Source organism: Squalius cephalus (assembly GCF_949319135.1).
Source record: "Squalius cephalus genome assembly, contig: scaffold_69, whole genome shotgun sequence".
NCBI classification, from domain to species: Eukaryota; Metazoa; Chordata; class Actinopteri; order Cypriniformes; family Leuciscidae; genus Squalius; species Squalius cephalus.
This window is the reverse complement of record NW_027645795.1, coordinates 59,598-78,514: the sequence shown is the minus strand read 5'-3', so window position 1 is coordinate 78,514 and position 18,917 is coordinate 59,598. Positions and strand designations below refer to the sequence as shown.

Below are 18,917 nucleotides of genomic sequence, written 5' to 3'. Positions count from 1 at the left end.
TAGGCGGAGATTTACCTGGCAGTAGATCTATCGCACAGTCATAGGAACGATGCGGAGGGAGAGAAGCAGCACGAGACTTACTGAACACTTCCTTCAGGTCGAGGTACTCCGCGGGCACGTTAGACAAATCCGCTGCCTCACCCTGAAACATAGAACCAGACACAGAGGGACAGGCAGACACTAAACAGGACTCATGACAGTGGTTACTCCATGTGGAAACAGTATTAGTGCACCAGTCGACACGGGGGTTGTGTCTTGAAAGCCACGGGTGTCCCAAAACCACTGGTGCAAGTGGTGAGTCCATGAGTAAAAATGAGATGAGTTCTGTGTGATTGCCAGAAGTGATGAGGGTGATGTTTTCAGTAGAATGCGTAATCCGGGGAAGTTCCTGTCCATTGAGTGCGTTGACGATAATCTGGTGCGGGAGGGGGGTGACGGGAATCTGAAGTTTAAGTGCAAGTTTGGAGTCCATGAAATTACCCTCCGCTCCCGAATCCAGTAGTGCATTGGTGCAGTGCGTCGACGTTCGCCATCTCAGTCTTACCGGGAGGAGGGTCGATGATGGTGATGAGGTCTTTTCGGCGGAGATCCCACCCGATAGTAGCCTCATACTTACTACCGGGCTTGCTTCTTTTGCCGGGCAGGAGTGGATGAAATGGCCCGCCCGGCCACAGTATAGGCAGAGTCCTTGGGATCTCCGCCTTTCCCTCTCCTCCCGGGAAAGCCGAGCTCTCCCCACCTGCATGGGCTCGTGGTCGAATGCGGGGCTGACCGCGCTCACACCACCGGGCTGGTGGTCCCCCGTGTCGGGCTGTGGACGGCTGGGATGCGTCAATCTGGTCACACGATTCAGTCGAGCGTCCACTCTCAGAGCAAGATCCACCAGTCCGTTCAATGACTCAGGTAAGTCCAAAGTATATATCTCCTTTTGAACGCGGTCAGCCAGCCCATGCAGGAACATATCCCACTGCGCCTCCTCGTTCCAACGGCACTCTGCGGCCAGGGTGCGGAACTGAATGGAATAGTCCGCCACCGAGCCTTCCCCCTGTCGCAGTTCGGCGAGTAATCTGGCCGCCTCCTTACCCGCCACTGCACGATCGAACACTCTCCTCATCTCCTCGGAGAGTGCCTGGAACGAGGTGCAGCAGTTGTTTCCGTTCTCCCACACCGCCGTTCCCCAAAGCGCTGCTTTCCCTGACAGCAGGGTCAATACAAATGCCACCTTTGCATGTTCACTCTGGAAAGTGCGTGGCTGCAAGGCAAAATGCATGGAACATCTCGTGAGGAATGCTCTGCAATATTCAGGCTCACCGGAATACCCCTCAGGTGTAGGTAGGCGTGGCTCCGGTCCTTCCGCTGCTGCGGGCGCTGGTGGTGGGGGAACGGGCGGTGTGGGGGGCGCAGTGGGAATCCGTAGCTGTTGTACCTGTTGGGAGAGCTCGGACACCTGCTTCATGAGTGCTTGTACCGCACGACCTGTGCCCGAGACGTTCTCCTCTTGTTGGTCCATACGTGTGATGCATTGAGCGATGACATCGTTGAGTTGAGTTGTGCTTGCTGCGTCCATGATTGGTCAGATCGTTCTGTGAGGAAATAATAGGAGGATGCAAGATGCAAGTAAAACTCAGTTTATTGTTGGTGGTAAGATGTAAACACACAGGTCGGGGACAAACACTCAGGTGGCTGTTGAAGCAGGGACGAGATGGCGATCCGGTGGTGGTGCAGTGGTAAGCGTGCTCGAGTGAAACCCAGGAACCGTGGAACATCCAGACGACACGAGGAACTGACGAAATCCAGACGACACGAAGAACTGACGAAATCCAGACGAGGAACCTTGTAGACGAGGCACGAGCACAGGACACACACCGGGAAACAACCACAACGATCTGACAACATGAGAGTGAAGTTACTGGGCATATAAAGGAACCTGGGATTGATGACAGCTGGTGACACTAATCAACACAACGAGTAACCACACCCACACAATTACATTCACACAGACACATCAGCATGAGACAGCCGATTCATGAACCGTGACAATATTCTTTGGTGGTCTCATCATGTTTAGATTTTCTCTTAAAAATCATTGTCCATTACTTTGCAGAACAGCCATGGTGATCTACACAGTAACGGCGTACACAGGAAAGGGGCTTTTGGCGGGCACCACTAGCCGTATCTACATCCAACTGCGTGGCACTGAGGCTGAGAGTGAGGAACATAATCTGAATCGCATTCAGGGGTTTTGGCAAGGATCGGTAAGTGCACCCAATTAAACCAACATTAGGGAGTTTTTGACTAAAAACCATCAGTCAACACTACATTTAATGGAAGATATTAGAAAGAGTGAGAATAAAAGTTGAATGAAGTAATGAATATATATATATATTTACCTTAAAATTATCGTCCCATATGTACAACGGCATATTAGGGACATTGTAGGTGAAAAAAAAAAAAAAACTCAGAATATCCGTGAAAAAATAACCCCATTGCTTGACTTTGCACTCAGACTGAACCTGCTCCCCAGCCCGCGTCACGAGGCATCATCCAGAGAGCACCAGGGCCAACAGCTTTGACCCAGCTTCTCGGTGGCTGAGGCAAGCTGTGAAAGGAAGAAACAGCCTATAGCCCAATCAATATATTAACACTGTTTTGCCTTGGATGTTCATAATAATCGCTATCAATTTAATTTAGGCTTAAAAGGCCGTCTTTTATTGGCCAGGCATGTTTGACAGCCATATGCTTCATACTAGTTGCACTAGTTCTCTAATATTATGTATAGTCGTAACATTCTGGGAAAAAACTCGGAATTGAAACTAGACTATTATAAAGTCACAAATTTGCGAGAAAAATCTCACAAAAAACTTGGAAAAATAGTGTGGGTACCACGTCACTTCACAAGGCTGTGCCTCATCACACCAGTCCACCATAAACATGTTTCCCACATGCACACGTTAGTGAGGAAGTGCAACTATGGAACATATGGCTGTCAAACATGCATGGCCAGTAATAAAGACTAGCTATTACTTTAAATTCATAGCGGGTTATCATGAATATCCAAAGCAAAACAGTGTCAATAGATTAATTGGGTAGGCTATAGGCTGTTTCTTCCATTCACAGCTTGCCTGAGCCTCAGCTATCAGGAAACTGGTCCAGAGAGAACGCTGCCCCTGCGTGCTCTCCGGATGAGGCCTGTGTGTCGCGGGCTGTGGATCGGGTTCAGGTTGAATGCAAAGTGAAGCAGTGTGGTTCCATTACTGGCCAGGAACGCTTCAGTGTTTCATACTAGTTGCACCTCCTCACTAACGTGTGCCTGTGGGATCTGTGTTTACGGGGCGTCTGTGCTGTGATGAGCTAGGCTACATCCTTGCAATATAAAGAAATGTGGTTCCTTGACAATATTTTTCAGAGTTTTTTCTTGCAATTTGTTTACTTTATAATCACATAATATTCTTCTTTTTTTTTTGGTGCAAATTTGTGTGTTTTTTTTTTATTATTTTTTTATGCAAACTTGTTATTTTATAATCTCAGAATATCTCAGAGTTTCTTTGCTGAATTTTCCCTCCCCCAATTGCATATTATTATTTTATTTACTTACAAAGACGCTAATACGCCATTGTACATCTGTCTGTGCAGGAGCGAGAGTTTAAGATTCACTGTAAAGCGTCCCTGGGAGAGCTCATATCTGTCAAGCTCTACTCCAAGCCGTTTATGGGTCTTCTTTACAACCAGTGGTTCTGTGATAAGATCTTGATCAACACTCCAGAAGGTGACAAGGTTTTGTTCCCGTGCTACTGCTGGCTTGACTGTAACGAGAGGCTCGTTTTAAGACCTGCTAAAGGTAGGCACTCCCATCTCAAGTCATGGCCAAAATTCACATTTACCGGTGTACTTGAAAGTTCAGTGGTGATGCCTTGCTAATATACTGCATGTGCACACACACACACACACACACACACGATCAATACTTTTTATAATCTTTTTGCAGTGGGCTTGCTTAACCCACCCAGCTGCAACCTATATGCAAAACAAGTTTATGTACATGCCCAAGACCCCTAAATACAAGATCAATTAGTTGGCAGTGGAAACCCAGGCTTGTAATAATGCCAAATAGTGGCTGGACGGGTCGTGTTTCATTAATACTATTATTATTCGTGTTTTTGTTGTTGTTATTAATAATTGCTCATTTACCAAATACAAAGTATTTATTCAATTTCCGCATGTGCGTGTGTGTGTGCGTGTGTGTGTGTGTGTGTGTGAGAGAGAGAGAGAGAGAGAGAGAGAGATTATGACTGGTGTTGTTTATTGTAAGTGTTTGTTGCCTTTTTGGACTTGTTGCCTTCCACCTGCACTGTCTCCTCCTCTAATGGGCCTACCCCTTTTCTCCTCCTTCTCTGGGCCAGCATCCTCTAACCTGCTAGGGGACGCTCCTCTCAGGGCGAATGAGAGGATGTTTAACTGCTTTTTACCTGACATCTTTGAAAGAGAAAGACAGATGCAATGATTAATGCATCCATGGCCAGGATATAATTATAAAAGATTTTAAAAGCGATAACATCGACTATGCAATACACTTTAATTTATTTAGAGCTAATAAAATTATTAAGCCTATTTGGAGAGAGAGATGTTTATGTAAGGGATAATGTAAAGCGAGGCGGTTGTTATAGCGAATAACAACCCTGACAGGCTGATTCGCGTCGGGGTCTTGAATCAGCCTGAAGGGGTTGTATTTGGCTACCTACCAAATAAATAAATAATTTGACACAAAATATTGATTTAAAAAGGAGTTTATTGATTTAAAAACGATTGTATTGCTTCCGCTAAAGAAAATAGTCCGTTCCCACGTCCATAGCAACGCTCTGTTTTGCATGGCAACGGTGTGTTATACTTCGCAGCGGTCTGTTATCAAGAAATAACACACCGCATTCTACATTAGAATTCAACCAACCAAGCCATGTAATAAAATGTGACAATATGTCAGTCATCGTGTGATGACGAAATTTGACTAGGCCTAGACTACTTGATCTGAGCAGGTGTTGTCAGTGAACAGGCTGTAAAACGTCTCAGGTTACGACTGTAACCATAGTTCCCTGAGAAAGGGAACGAGACGATGCGTCGATAACGCTTTGGGGAACGCCCCCGGCGTGAATGCGTCTGAAGCATCTATGTCAACTAGTCCAATGGAATGAATGAAATGCGCGTCACGGGCGGGTGACGTCATGACCAGGAAACTATAAAAGCGCATCCGTTGAAACCGGCTTTAGCTTCGAAATTTGCCGAAGCAAGTCGATCACAGGAATGCAGGAAGTATGGCAGGGCGAAGCATCGTCTCGTTCCCTTTCTCAGGGAACTATGGTTACAGTCGTAACCTGAGACATTCCCTTTCGAGGGAACTCGCGATGCGTCGATAACGCTTTGAGAACGAGAATACCCAAAACGCCAGAATTCCAAAAGCCTGAGTGTAAGCCTGATGTCAAAGACACACTAAGCACTAAGCACCTGAGACCCTGGGGCAGCATCCAGGTCCAGGCTATAGAACCTGACAAATGTGAGCGGAGAGGACCAGCCCGCCGCATCACAAATGTCTTGAAGAGAAACTCCGGATAATAAGGCTTTAGAAGCCGCCATACCTCTCGTGGAATGAGCTCTGACCTCCAAAGGGCAAGGCTGGCCAGATGACTCATAGGCAAGAGAAATAGCCTCGACTATCCATTTACTCACTGTCTGCTTAGAGGCAGGCAGACCCTTCTTGGGTGGTCCAAAACAGACAAACAATTGATCGGACTTCCTCCATGGAGAAGACCGGTGAACATGAGTATCCAGTGCTCGCACTGGACACAAAAGGTTCAGCTTTTCCTGGTCCGAAGAAGTAAAAGGCGGAGGACAGAAAGCCTGAAGCACGATAGGCCTCGGAATAATGGTTGGCACCTTAGGGACATAACCCTGTTTAGGATACAAGAATGCCTTGACCATCCCCGGTGCGAATTCAAGGCAGGTGGGAGAAACCGAAAGGGCCTGAAGATCTCCGACTCTTTTGAGGGACGAAATGGCTAGTAGAAAAACCGTCTTAAAGGTCAGAAATTTCTCAGAGACCGACTCTAAGGGCTCAAACGGAGCCCCAGATAGGCCCTCTAGTACTAATGCCAAGTCCCAAGCCGGCATCCTAGTGCGTATCGCAGGCCTCAGCCTCAAGGTGCCACGAAGGAAACGAGTAATCAGGGGGTCTCGACCCAACGATATACCACCCACGGGGACGTGAAAAGCCGCAATGGCTGCCACGTAAACTTTTAAGGTGGAATGACAAAGCGATATGCGAAAAAGCGATCCTGCAGAAACTCCAGTACTGCGTTTACTGAACAGTTAACTGGGTCCCACTGACGCTGGTGACGCCAATAAGTGAAGACTCTCCATTTTAAAGAGTACAATTTCCTCATAGCGGGAGCTCTGGAGCTTAGAATGGTCTCAACAACGTCGGTTGAAAGACCACTCTCTATGAGTTGGGCCCCCTCAGAGGCCAAACCCAAAGTTTCCAAATCTCTGGTCGGGGGTGGAATATTGTGCCCTCGGCCTGAGACAGAAGGTCTCTCCTGATCGGTAACTCCAAGGGAGGACCGTCTAAGAGATGAATCAGGTCCCAAACCAGATTCGACTCGGCCAACGTGGTGCTATTAGCAATAGGCTTATTCCGTGCTGACGAACTCGCTCCAGAACTCCTGGGAGCAGAGCAACAGGGGGAAAGGCGTACAGACGTAGCCTCGGCCACGTCTGCACCATAGCATCCAGCCCCAGGGGGGCTGGGTGGGTAAGGGAGAACCAGAGTGGACAGTGCGTCGTATGCTGAGACGCGAACAGATCCACTTCGGCCTGGCCGTAAAACTCCCATATCTTCTCCACCACCTCGGGGTGAAGTCTCCAGTCCCCTGGCCTCAGCTCCTGCCTCGACAGGACGTCTGCTCCAATATTCTGGCCCCCTGGAATATACACTGCCCTCAGAGAGAGTATTTTCCCCAGGGACCATAGGAGGATCTGGTGTGCCAATTTGCATAGTGGACGTGAACGCAGACCCCCTGACGATTTATATAAGAGACCACCGATGTGTTGTCTGTCCGGACAAGCACATGGTGATCCCTCAGGTCTGGAAGGAAATGTCTCAATGCGTTGAAGACGGCCATCATCTCCAGGCAATTTATGTGCCAGGAGAGATGATGACTCCTCCACAGACCCTGAGCTGAGCGGCCTTCCATTACCGCTCCCCAGCCGGTGAGGGAAGCATCTGTCGAGATAGCAACTCGATGGCAAAGAGCTCCCAACACCGGACCCTGGGACAGGAACCAATGCTTCCTCCATATAACCAAAGCGCGGAGACACCGCCGCGTGACCTTGATCATACGAAGTGGGTTTCCCCTCGGAGAGAACCCTCTGGTCCTGAGCCACCACTGCAAAGGTCTCATGTACAGCAGGCCAAAAGGTATCACGTTGGACGCCGCTGCCATGAGCCCTAACAGTCTCTCGAACTGTTTCACAGTGCGTGACTGGCCTAGCTTTAGCTCTTTCATGGCTGTCAGGATAGCAGCTACACGAACGGGCGATAGATTGGCTCGCATCGTGACTGAATCCCATACCACACCCAGAAAAGTGGTCCTCTGTAATGGAGATAACACACTCTTCTTGGCGTTGAGCCTCAACCCCAATTTCTGCATATGTGCGAGGACAACATCTCGATGCCGAACCGCTAACTGTTCTGACTCCGCTAGAACCAGCCAGTCGTCTATGTAATTCAGAATACGTATGCCCTGCAGCCTGAGCGGGGCCAGAGCTGCATCTACGCACTTTGTGAATGTGCGGGGTGATAAAGCTAGACCGAATGGAAGTACCCGATACTGGTATTCTTTGCCCCCAAAAGAAAACCTCAGGAACTTCCTGTGCTGAGGGAGGATGGAGACATGGAAGTAAGCGTCTTTCAGATCTATCGTGACAAACCAGTCCTCGGATCTGATTTGAGTCACGATCTGTTTGAGTGTCAGCATCTTGAACTTGAGATTTTGAACTGTCCGATTCAACAGACGAAGATCTAAAATGGGACGCAACCCCCCATCCTTTTTTGGAACGATGAAATAACGGCTGTAAAAACCCGATTCTCTGTCGGGTGAATACACCTGCTCTATAGCTTCTTTTGCCAGAAGAGCTTTCACCTCTTGCTCCATCACCAGAGCCTGCTCGGGGTGTACCAGCTTGGGCAACACCCCGTTGTAGCGTGGAGGACGAGAACCAAACTGGATTCTGTATCCTTTCTCTACTATATGCAGGACCCATTGAGAAATATTTGGCAGTTTCTTCCACTCTGTCAGAAAATCTACTAAGGGAACCAGCCTCTCGAGGCTGGCCTCTGGTGTAATTGAGACACTCGGCCCGGGGGCCTGAAACATATCGGCAGGAACCACCCGAACTGAATGTTTTTGAACCCCCCTCAGAAGGCTCATATCTGGCGTAATGTCGAGTTGACATTGCGCCAGACGATCGCTGGGAACCACTGCGCCCCGAGACCAAGGGTGCGGGGTTGGCAGAATGGCTCCCTGAAGACACCGAGGTGGAGCGGAGACCGTATGCTGAGGTGTGATCCGCTCCACCCCGGGTGGGGCTGCCCTCATGGGTCTGACTCCATAGGAGTCAGGACCTTTTCTTTTGAGCCAAAGCCTTCTTAGCCTGAAGTACGGTCCTCAGATCCGGCTTCTGCTTTGAAGGCTTCGGCTGAGAGTGCTGCGTCTGCTTCCAGTGTTTTTGTGGCGGAGCACGAGACGCAACACTCTCTTTCTGCTGTGCTCTGTATGAGGAGCTTGACGGCTGGGACTGCTCACGCCCAGCAGCCCCAGGGGGTTGGACACGGCGAGGGAGAAATCTCTTAAATGCCTCTGACTGTTTCTTAGCCTCCTGGAATCTTTCCACAACCGAATTAACAGCCTCACCGAAGAGACCAGAGGGATCAATAGGTGCATCTAACAGAAAAGCACGATCTTTTTCTTTTATTTCTGCCAGGTTTAACCAAAGATGCCTCTCAGTGGCTACAAGGGCTGCCATAGACCGCCCAATTGCTCTGGCGGTCTCCTTAGTAGCTCTGAGAGACAAATCCGTGGCCCGACGAAGTTCTCGAACCTCATCGGGCCCCACCCCCTCACTTCTGTCCAAATCCCCCAGCAGATCAGCCTGATAAGCCTGGAGCACTGCCATAGTGTGTAGACATGCTCCAGCCTGACCTGCTGCCGTATATGCTTTGCCCACGAGAGATGATGTAGTTTTCAGAGGCTTTGTGGGCAAAACTGAGGCCTTCAGGGACGATGCTGTACCAGGCGACAGATAGCTCGCGAGCATCTAACCATAACCATAACTCATAACCATATTCTCTCAGCCCCCTAATATCTGAATAAATGTGAACATGGGGACTATAGAGAGGAGAGGAATATGTTTTTTTCCAAGATCTAGACAGCTCACTGTGCAGATCTGGAAAAAATGGAAGGCCTCGTGGTGGAAATGATTTAATAGATGGAAGGAAACGCTCGTCTACTTTGCTTTTAGGACGAGCGTCCCTTTTCTCGGCTGGCCATTCAATATGCAACTTTTCAACAGCGCGAGTAATCACATCCACCAACTCCTCATACGCTGGAGAAGAGGACTGTGAATCCTCTTCCCTTATTGTAGTGCTTTTGTTTTCACTGCCAACGCTCAGCACGGGCTTCCGACACCGGAGAGAGAGCACTGGATCCCCCAGGACAGGAAGGAGATAAGGTCCTCGGACCCGTCTCCAACCCTTCTGAGAGATCCTTTTGCGATCCCCAGGAATGCATTCTGCGCGCTGCCTCAGCAGCAGCGGATCCTGCACCCTGAGGATCGCGAGGCTGAACACTTTCCTCAAAAAGTGACAGCCGGGAGCGGAGCGTGCGGAGAGGGAGCCGCTCGCAATGCTGGCAATCACCCCCCTCGAAGGCTGACACCGCATGCTCCACTCCCAAACAAATGACACAAAGCTCGTGTGTATCCCCACCCGTTAAATAACGCGGGCAAGGAGAGGCACAGAGTTTGAACATTTGCTTTTCCATTTTCTCAAATACAGACAACAGTAAATAAGACAGACAGAGTACACAGATCGCTTGCTGAGGCAACAGAAGCTAAAGCCGGTTTCACCGGATGCGCTTTTATAGTTTCCTGGTCATGACGTCACCCGCCCGTGACGCGCATTTCATTCATTCCATTGGACTAGTTGACATAGATGCTTCAGGCGCATTCACGCCAGGGGGCGTTCCCAAAGCGTTATCGACGCATCGCGAGTTCCCTCGAAAGGGAACTGTTGGCTAAGTTACAGACACTCATGAAATACTGATGCTAATTATCTGGGAAACATTCTCTAACAGCAGTCAAGTTGTCACTGTTTGTGTCAAACAAGTTGTGAATTTGTTGTAACATTAAAACAGGAGATCATGACTTACTCTTTGCTCAAGGTGATGCTCGGAGTGATTTCCTCTATTAGTTTTTTTATTTTTTATTTTTTTATTATTAGACATTAGACATAACAAACATAAAAAAACACAATAACATGACATCCAAAAAGATAAATCTAAAAACAATTTTTTCAAAGAAAAATTTCAGAATAGAAATAAATAAATAAATAAATAAATAAATAAATAAATAAATAAATAAATAAAAATGTAAGGGGATAAAACCAATCTGTTATGTATAGAAACCAATAATTGGTACTACTTAAAAAAAAAAACATATATTAAATCAATTTTCAATTAACTTCAATTCTTTAGCAAATATAATTGTATCACTACATTTTTTGTTATCAATACATTTGAGAGACTCAATATACAATTCAAATTAACTAAAAAAAAACCTTCAAACATGGTTTAGAATTACTCAATTTACTCTTATGAATATGAAATTTACCTAACAATATCATAAGATTCATCATAAAATTAACAGAAACAATTTTCGAATCAAAATAAATGATAACATATTTGGATGCAAGTTCACAATTATGACCAGACTTCTGTTGAAAGTGCGTAGAAAGATCAACCCAAATTTTTTTTGAATGATAACATTCAAAGAAAAGATGTAGAATTTTTTCTGGCTGATCCAAACAAAAAGTACAATTTTCATCAATATCCATACATTTTGATAAAGTATAATTACTAACATAAATATTATGAAGAATTTTCAAATGTACTTCTCGAAGTTTGTTAAATATACAAAACCGAAAGGGAAGCAACCAAGCTTTTTTCCAGATAATCTCTGAGAAGCAAATATTCCAGAAAATTTTCCCTCTAGGCTGAACAAATCTATTTTTATAAAATATATTTCTAATGAATTTATTTGAGCACTTTTTACTGGTAATGTCTACACCATTTAAATAAAGAATGGGATCAATTCTACAATTGTTAAGGGACATCATATGACTTCTCATTAACATCATTAGACCAGTAGGAATGGCTTTTATTACATAATAATACTCTTTATATTTAATAGGAAATGCCCACTTATTCATGAAATTTTCATAAGAAAGAAACTGAGCTGACTGATCTAAAAGGTCAGATAAGAAGTAAATTCCTTTATCTTTCCAACTCTGATTTCCGGTTTACTGTAATATAAGCATTATTCCACAAGATTGCTTTATGTGGGGAAAAGTTATGTACTTAACATAACTTCCAGGCCTTAAGAGCTTGTTGGTAAAAGTTGGATAATGTCACAGGCAGTTTGCTAATAGAGTAATCACATACTAACAAAAAATTTAAACCTCCAATCTTTTTAAAGATATTATATGGAATAAAAAACCATATTGAGTCTGATTTAAGAAGACAGTTTCTGAGCCATTTTACTTTGAAAGTATAATTTAAATCGAAAAAATCCAAAAGCTCAAAACCACCTTCATTTCTTGGACCATGAAGAACCTCCTTTCTTAAATGATGATGTTTATTCTTCCAAACAAATTTTCTAAATAACTCATTGATTTTTTTACAAATCGAATCTTGAACAGCAAGAGATAAAGCTGGATAAACAAATCTAGATACCCCTTCTGCTTTGGTTAATAGGACTCTGCCTATGATAGTCAAGTCTCTTTGAAGCCAGTTATTAAAGATGTTTTGAGTTTTTTTAAGTTTGGGGGAAAAATTTAATTCTTGTCTTTCCGCTATATCTTTTGTTACATTTATTCCTAAATACTTAACCTTGTTTTTTACTGGGATATTACATATATTTTTTTCTTTTGAGTCATAGAGACACATTATTTCACATTTATTTACATTTAGCTTTAATCCCGAGGCATCAGAAAATGCACCTACTAGCTGCAATACTGCGGGCAACTGTTCTTTATCTTTCAAAAAAAGAACAGTATCATCCGCAAGCTGAGTTAGTCTAAGCTGTTTATTGAAGATGGTAAGTGTCACATTCACCGTCTGTCATCGTCCTGTCTGCACTACAGTTCCCAGAATCCTCCTTGTTTCCACACCTCAACTCACTCCCTTCATTACCCGCCTGTTCGTCATCATCATCATCTGCATCACCTGTCTTGTGTTCATCTGTCTGTGTATTTAAGTTCCTTCTGTTCACTCATCACTTGTCGGTCAATGTTGAATGTTAGGTTTTCACTGTTCTGAGCACATGCTCCCTTTTGTTTGTATTTGTTTAATATTGAGAATTAAAACCTTGGAATTCATATTCTTCGTGTTCGTCTCCTACTTCATCCACCCAAGAAGCCTGACAGATTGACCGACCATAAAAAAAGAAAAGATGGGGAGATTGATTGCGGGGATCCTCTGGCCCCGAGCTCGTAAGCTGGTGTCGAACAGTGCAGACCTGGCTTTGAAGATGTTCGACCCAGCCTTCATGTCAGTCAGAAAAGCCATTGAATACGCCGGTCCAGTCGAGCCTGCACTTCACGCCAGTCCAGCCGAGCCTGCACTTCACGCCGGTCCAGCCGAGCCAGCACTTCACGCCAGTCCAGCCGAGCCCGCACTTCACGCCAGTCCAGCCGAGCCTGCACTTCACGCCAGATCTGCCGAAGCCAAGGCAGTATGCGTCATGCCCGCCGCCCCTGAGACTGTGAGCGTTATGCCCGCTGCACCTGTGACTGTGAGCGTTATGCCCGCTGCACCTGAGACTGACAGCGTCATGCCCGCAGAGATTTTATTTTCTTTTATTCCGCCGAGCTTGAAGCTCCCTTCGCCGCTGGTTCCGTCCAGCTCAAAGCCTTCACCGCTGGTCCCGTCCAGCACAGAGCCTTCTTCACAGCTGGTTCCGTCCAGCAGAGACCCTTCACCGCTGGTCCTGCTCAGCTCAGAGCCTTCTTCGCCGCTGGTCCTGCCCAGCTCAGAGCCTTCTTCGCCGCTGGTCCTGCCCAGCTCAGAGCCCTCTTCGCCGCTGGTTCCGCCCAGCTCAGAGCCTTCTTCGCCGCTGGTCCTGCCCAGCTCAGAGCCTTCTTCGCCGCTGGTCCTGCCCAGCTCAGAGCCCTCTTCGCCGCTGGTTCCGCCCAGCTCAGAGCCTTCTTCGCCGCTGGTTCCGCCCAGCTCAGAGCCCTCTTCGCCGCTGGTCCCGCCCAGCTCAGAGCCCTCTTCGCCACTGGTCCTGCCCAGCTCAGAGCCCTCTTCGCCGCTGGTTCCGCCCAGCTCAGAGCCCTCTTCGCCGCTGGTTCCGCCCAGCTCCGAGCCCTCTTCGCCGCTGGTTCCGCCCAGCTCAGAGCCCTCTTCGCCGCTGGTTCCGCCCAGCTCAGAGCCCTCTTCGCCGCTGGTCCTGCCCAGCTCAGAGCCTTCTTCGCCGCTGGTCCTGTCCAGCTCAGAGCCTTCTTCGCCGCTGGTCCTGTCCAGCTCAGAGCCTTCTTCGCCGCTGGTCCTGTCCAGCTCAGAGCCCTCGTCGCTGGATCTGCCCAGCACAAAGCCCTCATCGCTGGATCTGCCCAGCACAGAGCCCTCACCGCTGGATCTGCCCAGCACCGAGCCCTCGTCGCTGGATCTGCCCAGCACCGAGCCCTCGTCGCTGGATCTGCCCAGCACCGAGCCCTCGTCGCTGGATCTGCCCAGCACCGAGCCCTCATCGCTGCCCAGCACCGAGCCCTCATCGTTGGATCTGCCCAGCACCGAGCCCTCATCGCTGCCCAGCACCGAGCCCTCTCTGGTACCCGGGACTTTTCCCAAGTATTTTTTGGGGGGGGGCCATAGGGCTCCGTCCTGGCCACTCGAGGGGCCATGGCCACCTGAGGGGTCCTCACCACCATGGCCACCTGAAGGGTCTTCACCGCCGTGGCCACCTGAAGGGTCTTCACCGCCGTGGCCACCTGAAGGGTCTTCACCGCTGTGGCCACCTGAAGGGTCTTCTCCGCCATGGCCACCTGAAGGGTCTTCACCGCCGTGGCCACCTGAAGGGTCTTCTCCGCCATGGCCACCTGAAGGGTCTTCACCGCCGTGGCCACCTGAAGGGTCTTCACCGCTGTGGCCACCTGAAGGGTCTTCTCCGCCATGGCCACCTGAAGGGTCTTCACCGCCGTGGCCACCTGAAGGGTCCTCACCACCATGGCCACCTGAAGGGTCTTCACCGCCGTGGCCACCTGAAGGGTCTTCACCGCTGTGGCCACCTGAAGGGTCTTCTCCGCCATGGCCACCTGAAGGGTCTTCACCGCCGTGGCCACCTGAAGGGTCTTCACCGCCGTGGCCACCTGAAGGGTCTTCACCGCCGTGGCCACCTGAAGGGTCTTCTCCGCCATGGCCACCTGAAGGGTCCTCACCGCCGTGGCCGCCCGAGGGGTCGTCTCCGTCCTGGCCACGCCCACAGCCTGCTACCCCTTTGGTCTTTCTACGGCGCGAGGACGCGCCTACCGGGAGGGGGGAGTAATGTCACATTCACCGTCTGTCATCGTCCTGTCTGCACTACAGTTCCCAGAATCCTCCTTGTTTCCACACCTGAACTCACTCCCTTCATTACCCGCCTGTTCGTCATCATCATCATCTGCATCACCTGTCTTGTGTTCATCTGTCTGTGTATTTAAGTTCCTTCTGTTCACTCATCACTTGTCGGTCAATGTTGAATGTTAGGTTTTCACTGTTCTGAGCACACGCTCCCTTTTGTTTGTATTTGTTTAATATTGAGAATTAAAACCTTGGAATTCATATTCTTCGTGTTCGTCTCCTACTTCATCCACCCAAGAAGCCTGACAGTAAGTCCTTGAATATTTGGAGAATTCAAGACTTTTATGGAAAGAAACTCAACTACAGTGAGGAACAAGAAAGGGGCTATAGGACAACCTTGGCGCACTCCTCTACAGATGGGGAATCGTTTAGAGGTGTTAGGATATAAATTAATCGAGCTATTAATACCTTTATGGAACATTTTAATTATAGAAATAAATCTTTCCCCAAAACCAAAGGATTCAAAAGCCCTATACATAAACTGATGCTCAATCGTATCAAACGCTTTGTGGAAGTCTAAGAAAACAATTAAAGCCTCTGAATCTACTAAATTTGAGTAGTCTAATAAGTCCAAAATTAATCTAATGTTCCAACTTATGTGCCGTCCAGCCATAAATCCAGTTTGACACTCATTAATTATTTCGTCTAGACCTTTTTTCAAACGAACTGCATAAACAAGAGATAACAATTTATAATCTACATTTAATAATGTTATAGGGCGCCAATTATCCAAGATCAATGTATCTTTATCGGGTTTCAGAAGGAGGGTTATTAATCCCTGTTTCATCAAAGTCGATAACTCATTCGAATCAATACATTCCTTATACATTTCGAGTAAGGGGTTTTCAATAATATCCCAGAAGCAGAGATAAAAGAGAGACCATCTGTGCCTGGCGATTTTTTCTTCTTCATTGAATGAATAGCTGTAAACAACTCTTGTTTCCTTAGTTCTTCATCACAAAGGTCTCGAAATTGAATAGAAATAGATGAGACAGATTGCTTAACTGACACAAAAAAGTCGGAACATTTATCAGTTTCAAAAACTGATTCATATAACTTAGTGTAGAATGATTCCACATAATTTGTAATCAATTTTGGATTTGAAGTTAGTACATCGTTAATTTTAAGAGAGGAGATCATTTGTCTTTTATAATTTCGTCTTTCTAGAGAAAAAAAAAAAACTAGTATTCTTTTCCCCCTTTTCTAACCACTTGGCTCTTGAACGAATGAATGCCCCTTTTGCTAAATTAATATATATATGATCAATTTGAGTTTGTATTGTTTCCAATCTGACTTTTTCTACTTCTGTAAGATTAACTTTTTTCAAAAGAAAGTCTAATTCTGTCATAAGAGCCTTTTCCTTATTCAAATTTTTATTTTGAACTTTCTTACTAAAATAAACAGCTGACTGTCTAACTTTAAACTTAAATAATTCCCATTTTTTAACGTGAGACATTTTCTTATTTCCAAAAATGAGTTGAGCTACTTCTCGAACCTGGGTAACAAACCCTTCATTGCTTAGCAAGTTGTTATTTAATTTCCAATAGCCTCGTATACTATTATTTTTACTATCAGTTCCAGAAAGAGTCAAAACAATCATTTTATGATCCGAAAGAGGTGCATGACAGTATATAACATCAATAACGTATTGGACAGATTCTGGGTTAATTAACCATAGATCAATCCTTGATTGTAAAGACTTTGATGAATTACTCCAAGAATAACATTTTTCATTAAAATTCAAGAATCTCCAAACATCCACTAAAGAAAGATTGGTACATAATGCAGTAGTAAACTTAAATTTTGAAGTAGAAAACATATGAGGTGGGAAACGATCTAAAGAATCATCTGGGGCGTCATTAAAATCACCACCCATTATCAAAAATTATTTCCCCAACAGAGCTGAAATAGAATGAATAACCTCCGTAGACATATTTTTGGCTTGAACTGAAGAATTATGACCATAAAAATTCCCTAAAACAAAAACCGAATTATCCAATTTAACAACCATAAGTAACCATCTACCTTCTTTGGAGCTAACCAATTCTAATACATCACCTTTAAATTTATTTAGTAGAGTAGCGACACCTGCCGAATGATGAGAACCATGATAAAAGAAGATTTGATCGCCCCACTGAGAACGCCACCATTTAACATCAGATTCACACGAATGAGTCTCTTGTAAAAAAATTAAAGGTATTCACTTCCTCCCTGTCACATGAGGCTGTCAACTTCCTACCCCTATTTCCAGGAAGCAGGGCGAAGGCAAACCCTCCCAAAGAAAGGTCATTTTCATGTTACTAATAAGTATTTTTTGTTGACATATATATATCTACATAATCATGAAGGTCTCTAGAATCAGCCAAACAAAACAAATCTTACAAGAGATCTATAGTTTTTTGTATACTTAGTCAAAAGTCCAAGCGGCAACTATAGTTGCCGGTGGGCAAATGCCTTGTAAGTACATATATCATGGGAAAATGGGGTGTACTGTGTTAATAGGTTAATAAATCAAGTTTATTGGTCTTGTTTAGTGCATAAACATAACTTAACCCTTTAAATGACATCTCTATATAGATATTTTTTTCTTCATTCTATTTATTTGTATTTATTTATTTTCATTTACCTTTTTGATACACAATGCCCTGTTATGGCTGCACTTTGTTCTGCACTATGTTCCACAACTTTAACCCTTGTGCGCTGTTCGTTTGCGGTTTACAGTCAGGCTGTTTGGGCTCTGAGAGACCCCAGGCAACAAAATGTTATTTTGTAACAATATATATATATATATTTTAAACAAATGTAATTTTACTCAGTTTATTAATGTTTTTACTCTTCATTTGGACATTTTTACTCCACAAAATGTTCAAAAAAAGAAAAGAAAAATTTGCCTTATAAAATACCCACATTTCTAACTTTCATTCATGGGGATAACATGGATAATTTGACATGGTTTAGTGTAAGATTTTTGGCCAAATCTTGGAAAATGCAGTTTTAAAAGTAAAAAAAAAAAAAAAAAAATCACTTTAACCAGTAGATGGCTGCAGAGCTCTAAAAGTACTAAAAGTTTCAAACTAAAAGACATCTTTTCACAAGTTTTTCCAGTTAGATTCATATCTACATATAATGAAATCACAATTATAACAATAAAAGTTACTTTTTGTCAAAGTTTGGCAGTTTTTGTACTGAAAAAAATCAGTTTTTCAATAATGTTCCATTATGATTAGAATCAAACCTGATCAGGATGTTACAAAGAGAAAAGTTGGAGTTTTTAGAGTTTATCATTTATTTCAAACATCTGTTTTTCATATAATTCTACAAATTTAAAGTGTGCCACTTCATTTCTGTCTGTGTGTTCTGTGTTGTTTCTGATTTTGAGGATGAATTTTGTCCATTGATCAAATTCATTTGATTCTAATCATAATATAACATTTTTTTTTTCAGTACAAAAAGTGCCTAAACTTTGACAAAAAGTAACTTTTATTATTATAATTGTGATTTCATTATATGTAGATATGAGTACAACTGGAAAAACTTGAGAAAAGATGTCTTTCAGTTAGTCAAAAAGCAAATAGTGGTGCTCTGCAGCCATCTACTGGTTAAAGTGATAAATTGTTACTTTTAGAACAGCATTTTCCAAAAGATGGGCAAAAATCTTTTAAAAACACTTAACCATGTCAAATTATCCATGTTATCCCCATGAATGAAAGTCAGAAATGTGGGACAAAAAGACCCTGAACAGCGCACAATGGTTAAGGCAAATGGATTTGTTGTTTGTTGTGTTTTCATATTCAAGAGATTATAAGCTAGATGCAGTTTTTTTTGGGTCTGCATCAAATGTTCTTCGACTTTTATACATAATAAATTTGTTTATGAATAAAGATTGATCTGTTGAAAGCAGTTATTTTGAGATAAATGCCAAATGTTCTCCTCCTATTCATATTTTACATTGAAGGGGTGCATACAACATATTTG

The 18,917-nt window shown here is 44.9% G+C and overlaps 1 protein-coding gene across 1 annotated transcript in view; it reads left to right on the top strand.

The window, feature by feature from the left end:
- Positions 1 to 2,111: 2,111 nt before the first annotated feature.
- LOC307154240 (polyunsaturated fatty acid lipoxygenase ALOX15B-like) overlaps positions 2,112 to 18,917 on the top strand; it is a gene marked incomplete at both ends in the record, with an annotated part of 48,985 nt that continues 32,179 nt past the window's right edge. Inside the window, 2 exons of the mRNA XM_079899015.1 lie at positions 2,112 to 2,255; positions 3,634 to 3,838. Of these exons, the coding sequence (XP_079755141.1) occupies positions 2,112 to 2,255; positions 3,634 to 3,838 (349 nt within the window). The remainder of the gene's footprint in view (positions 2,256 to 3,633; positions 3,839 to 18,917) is intronic.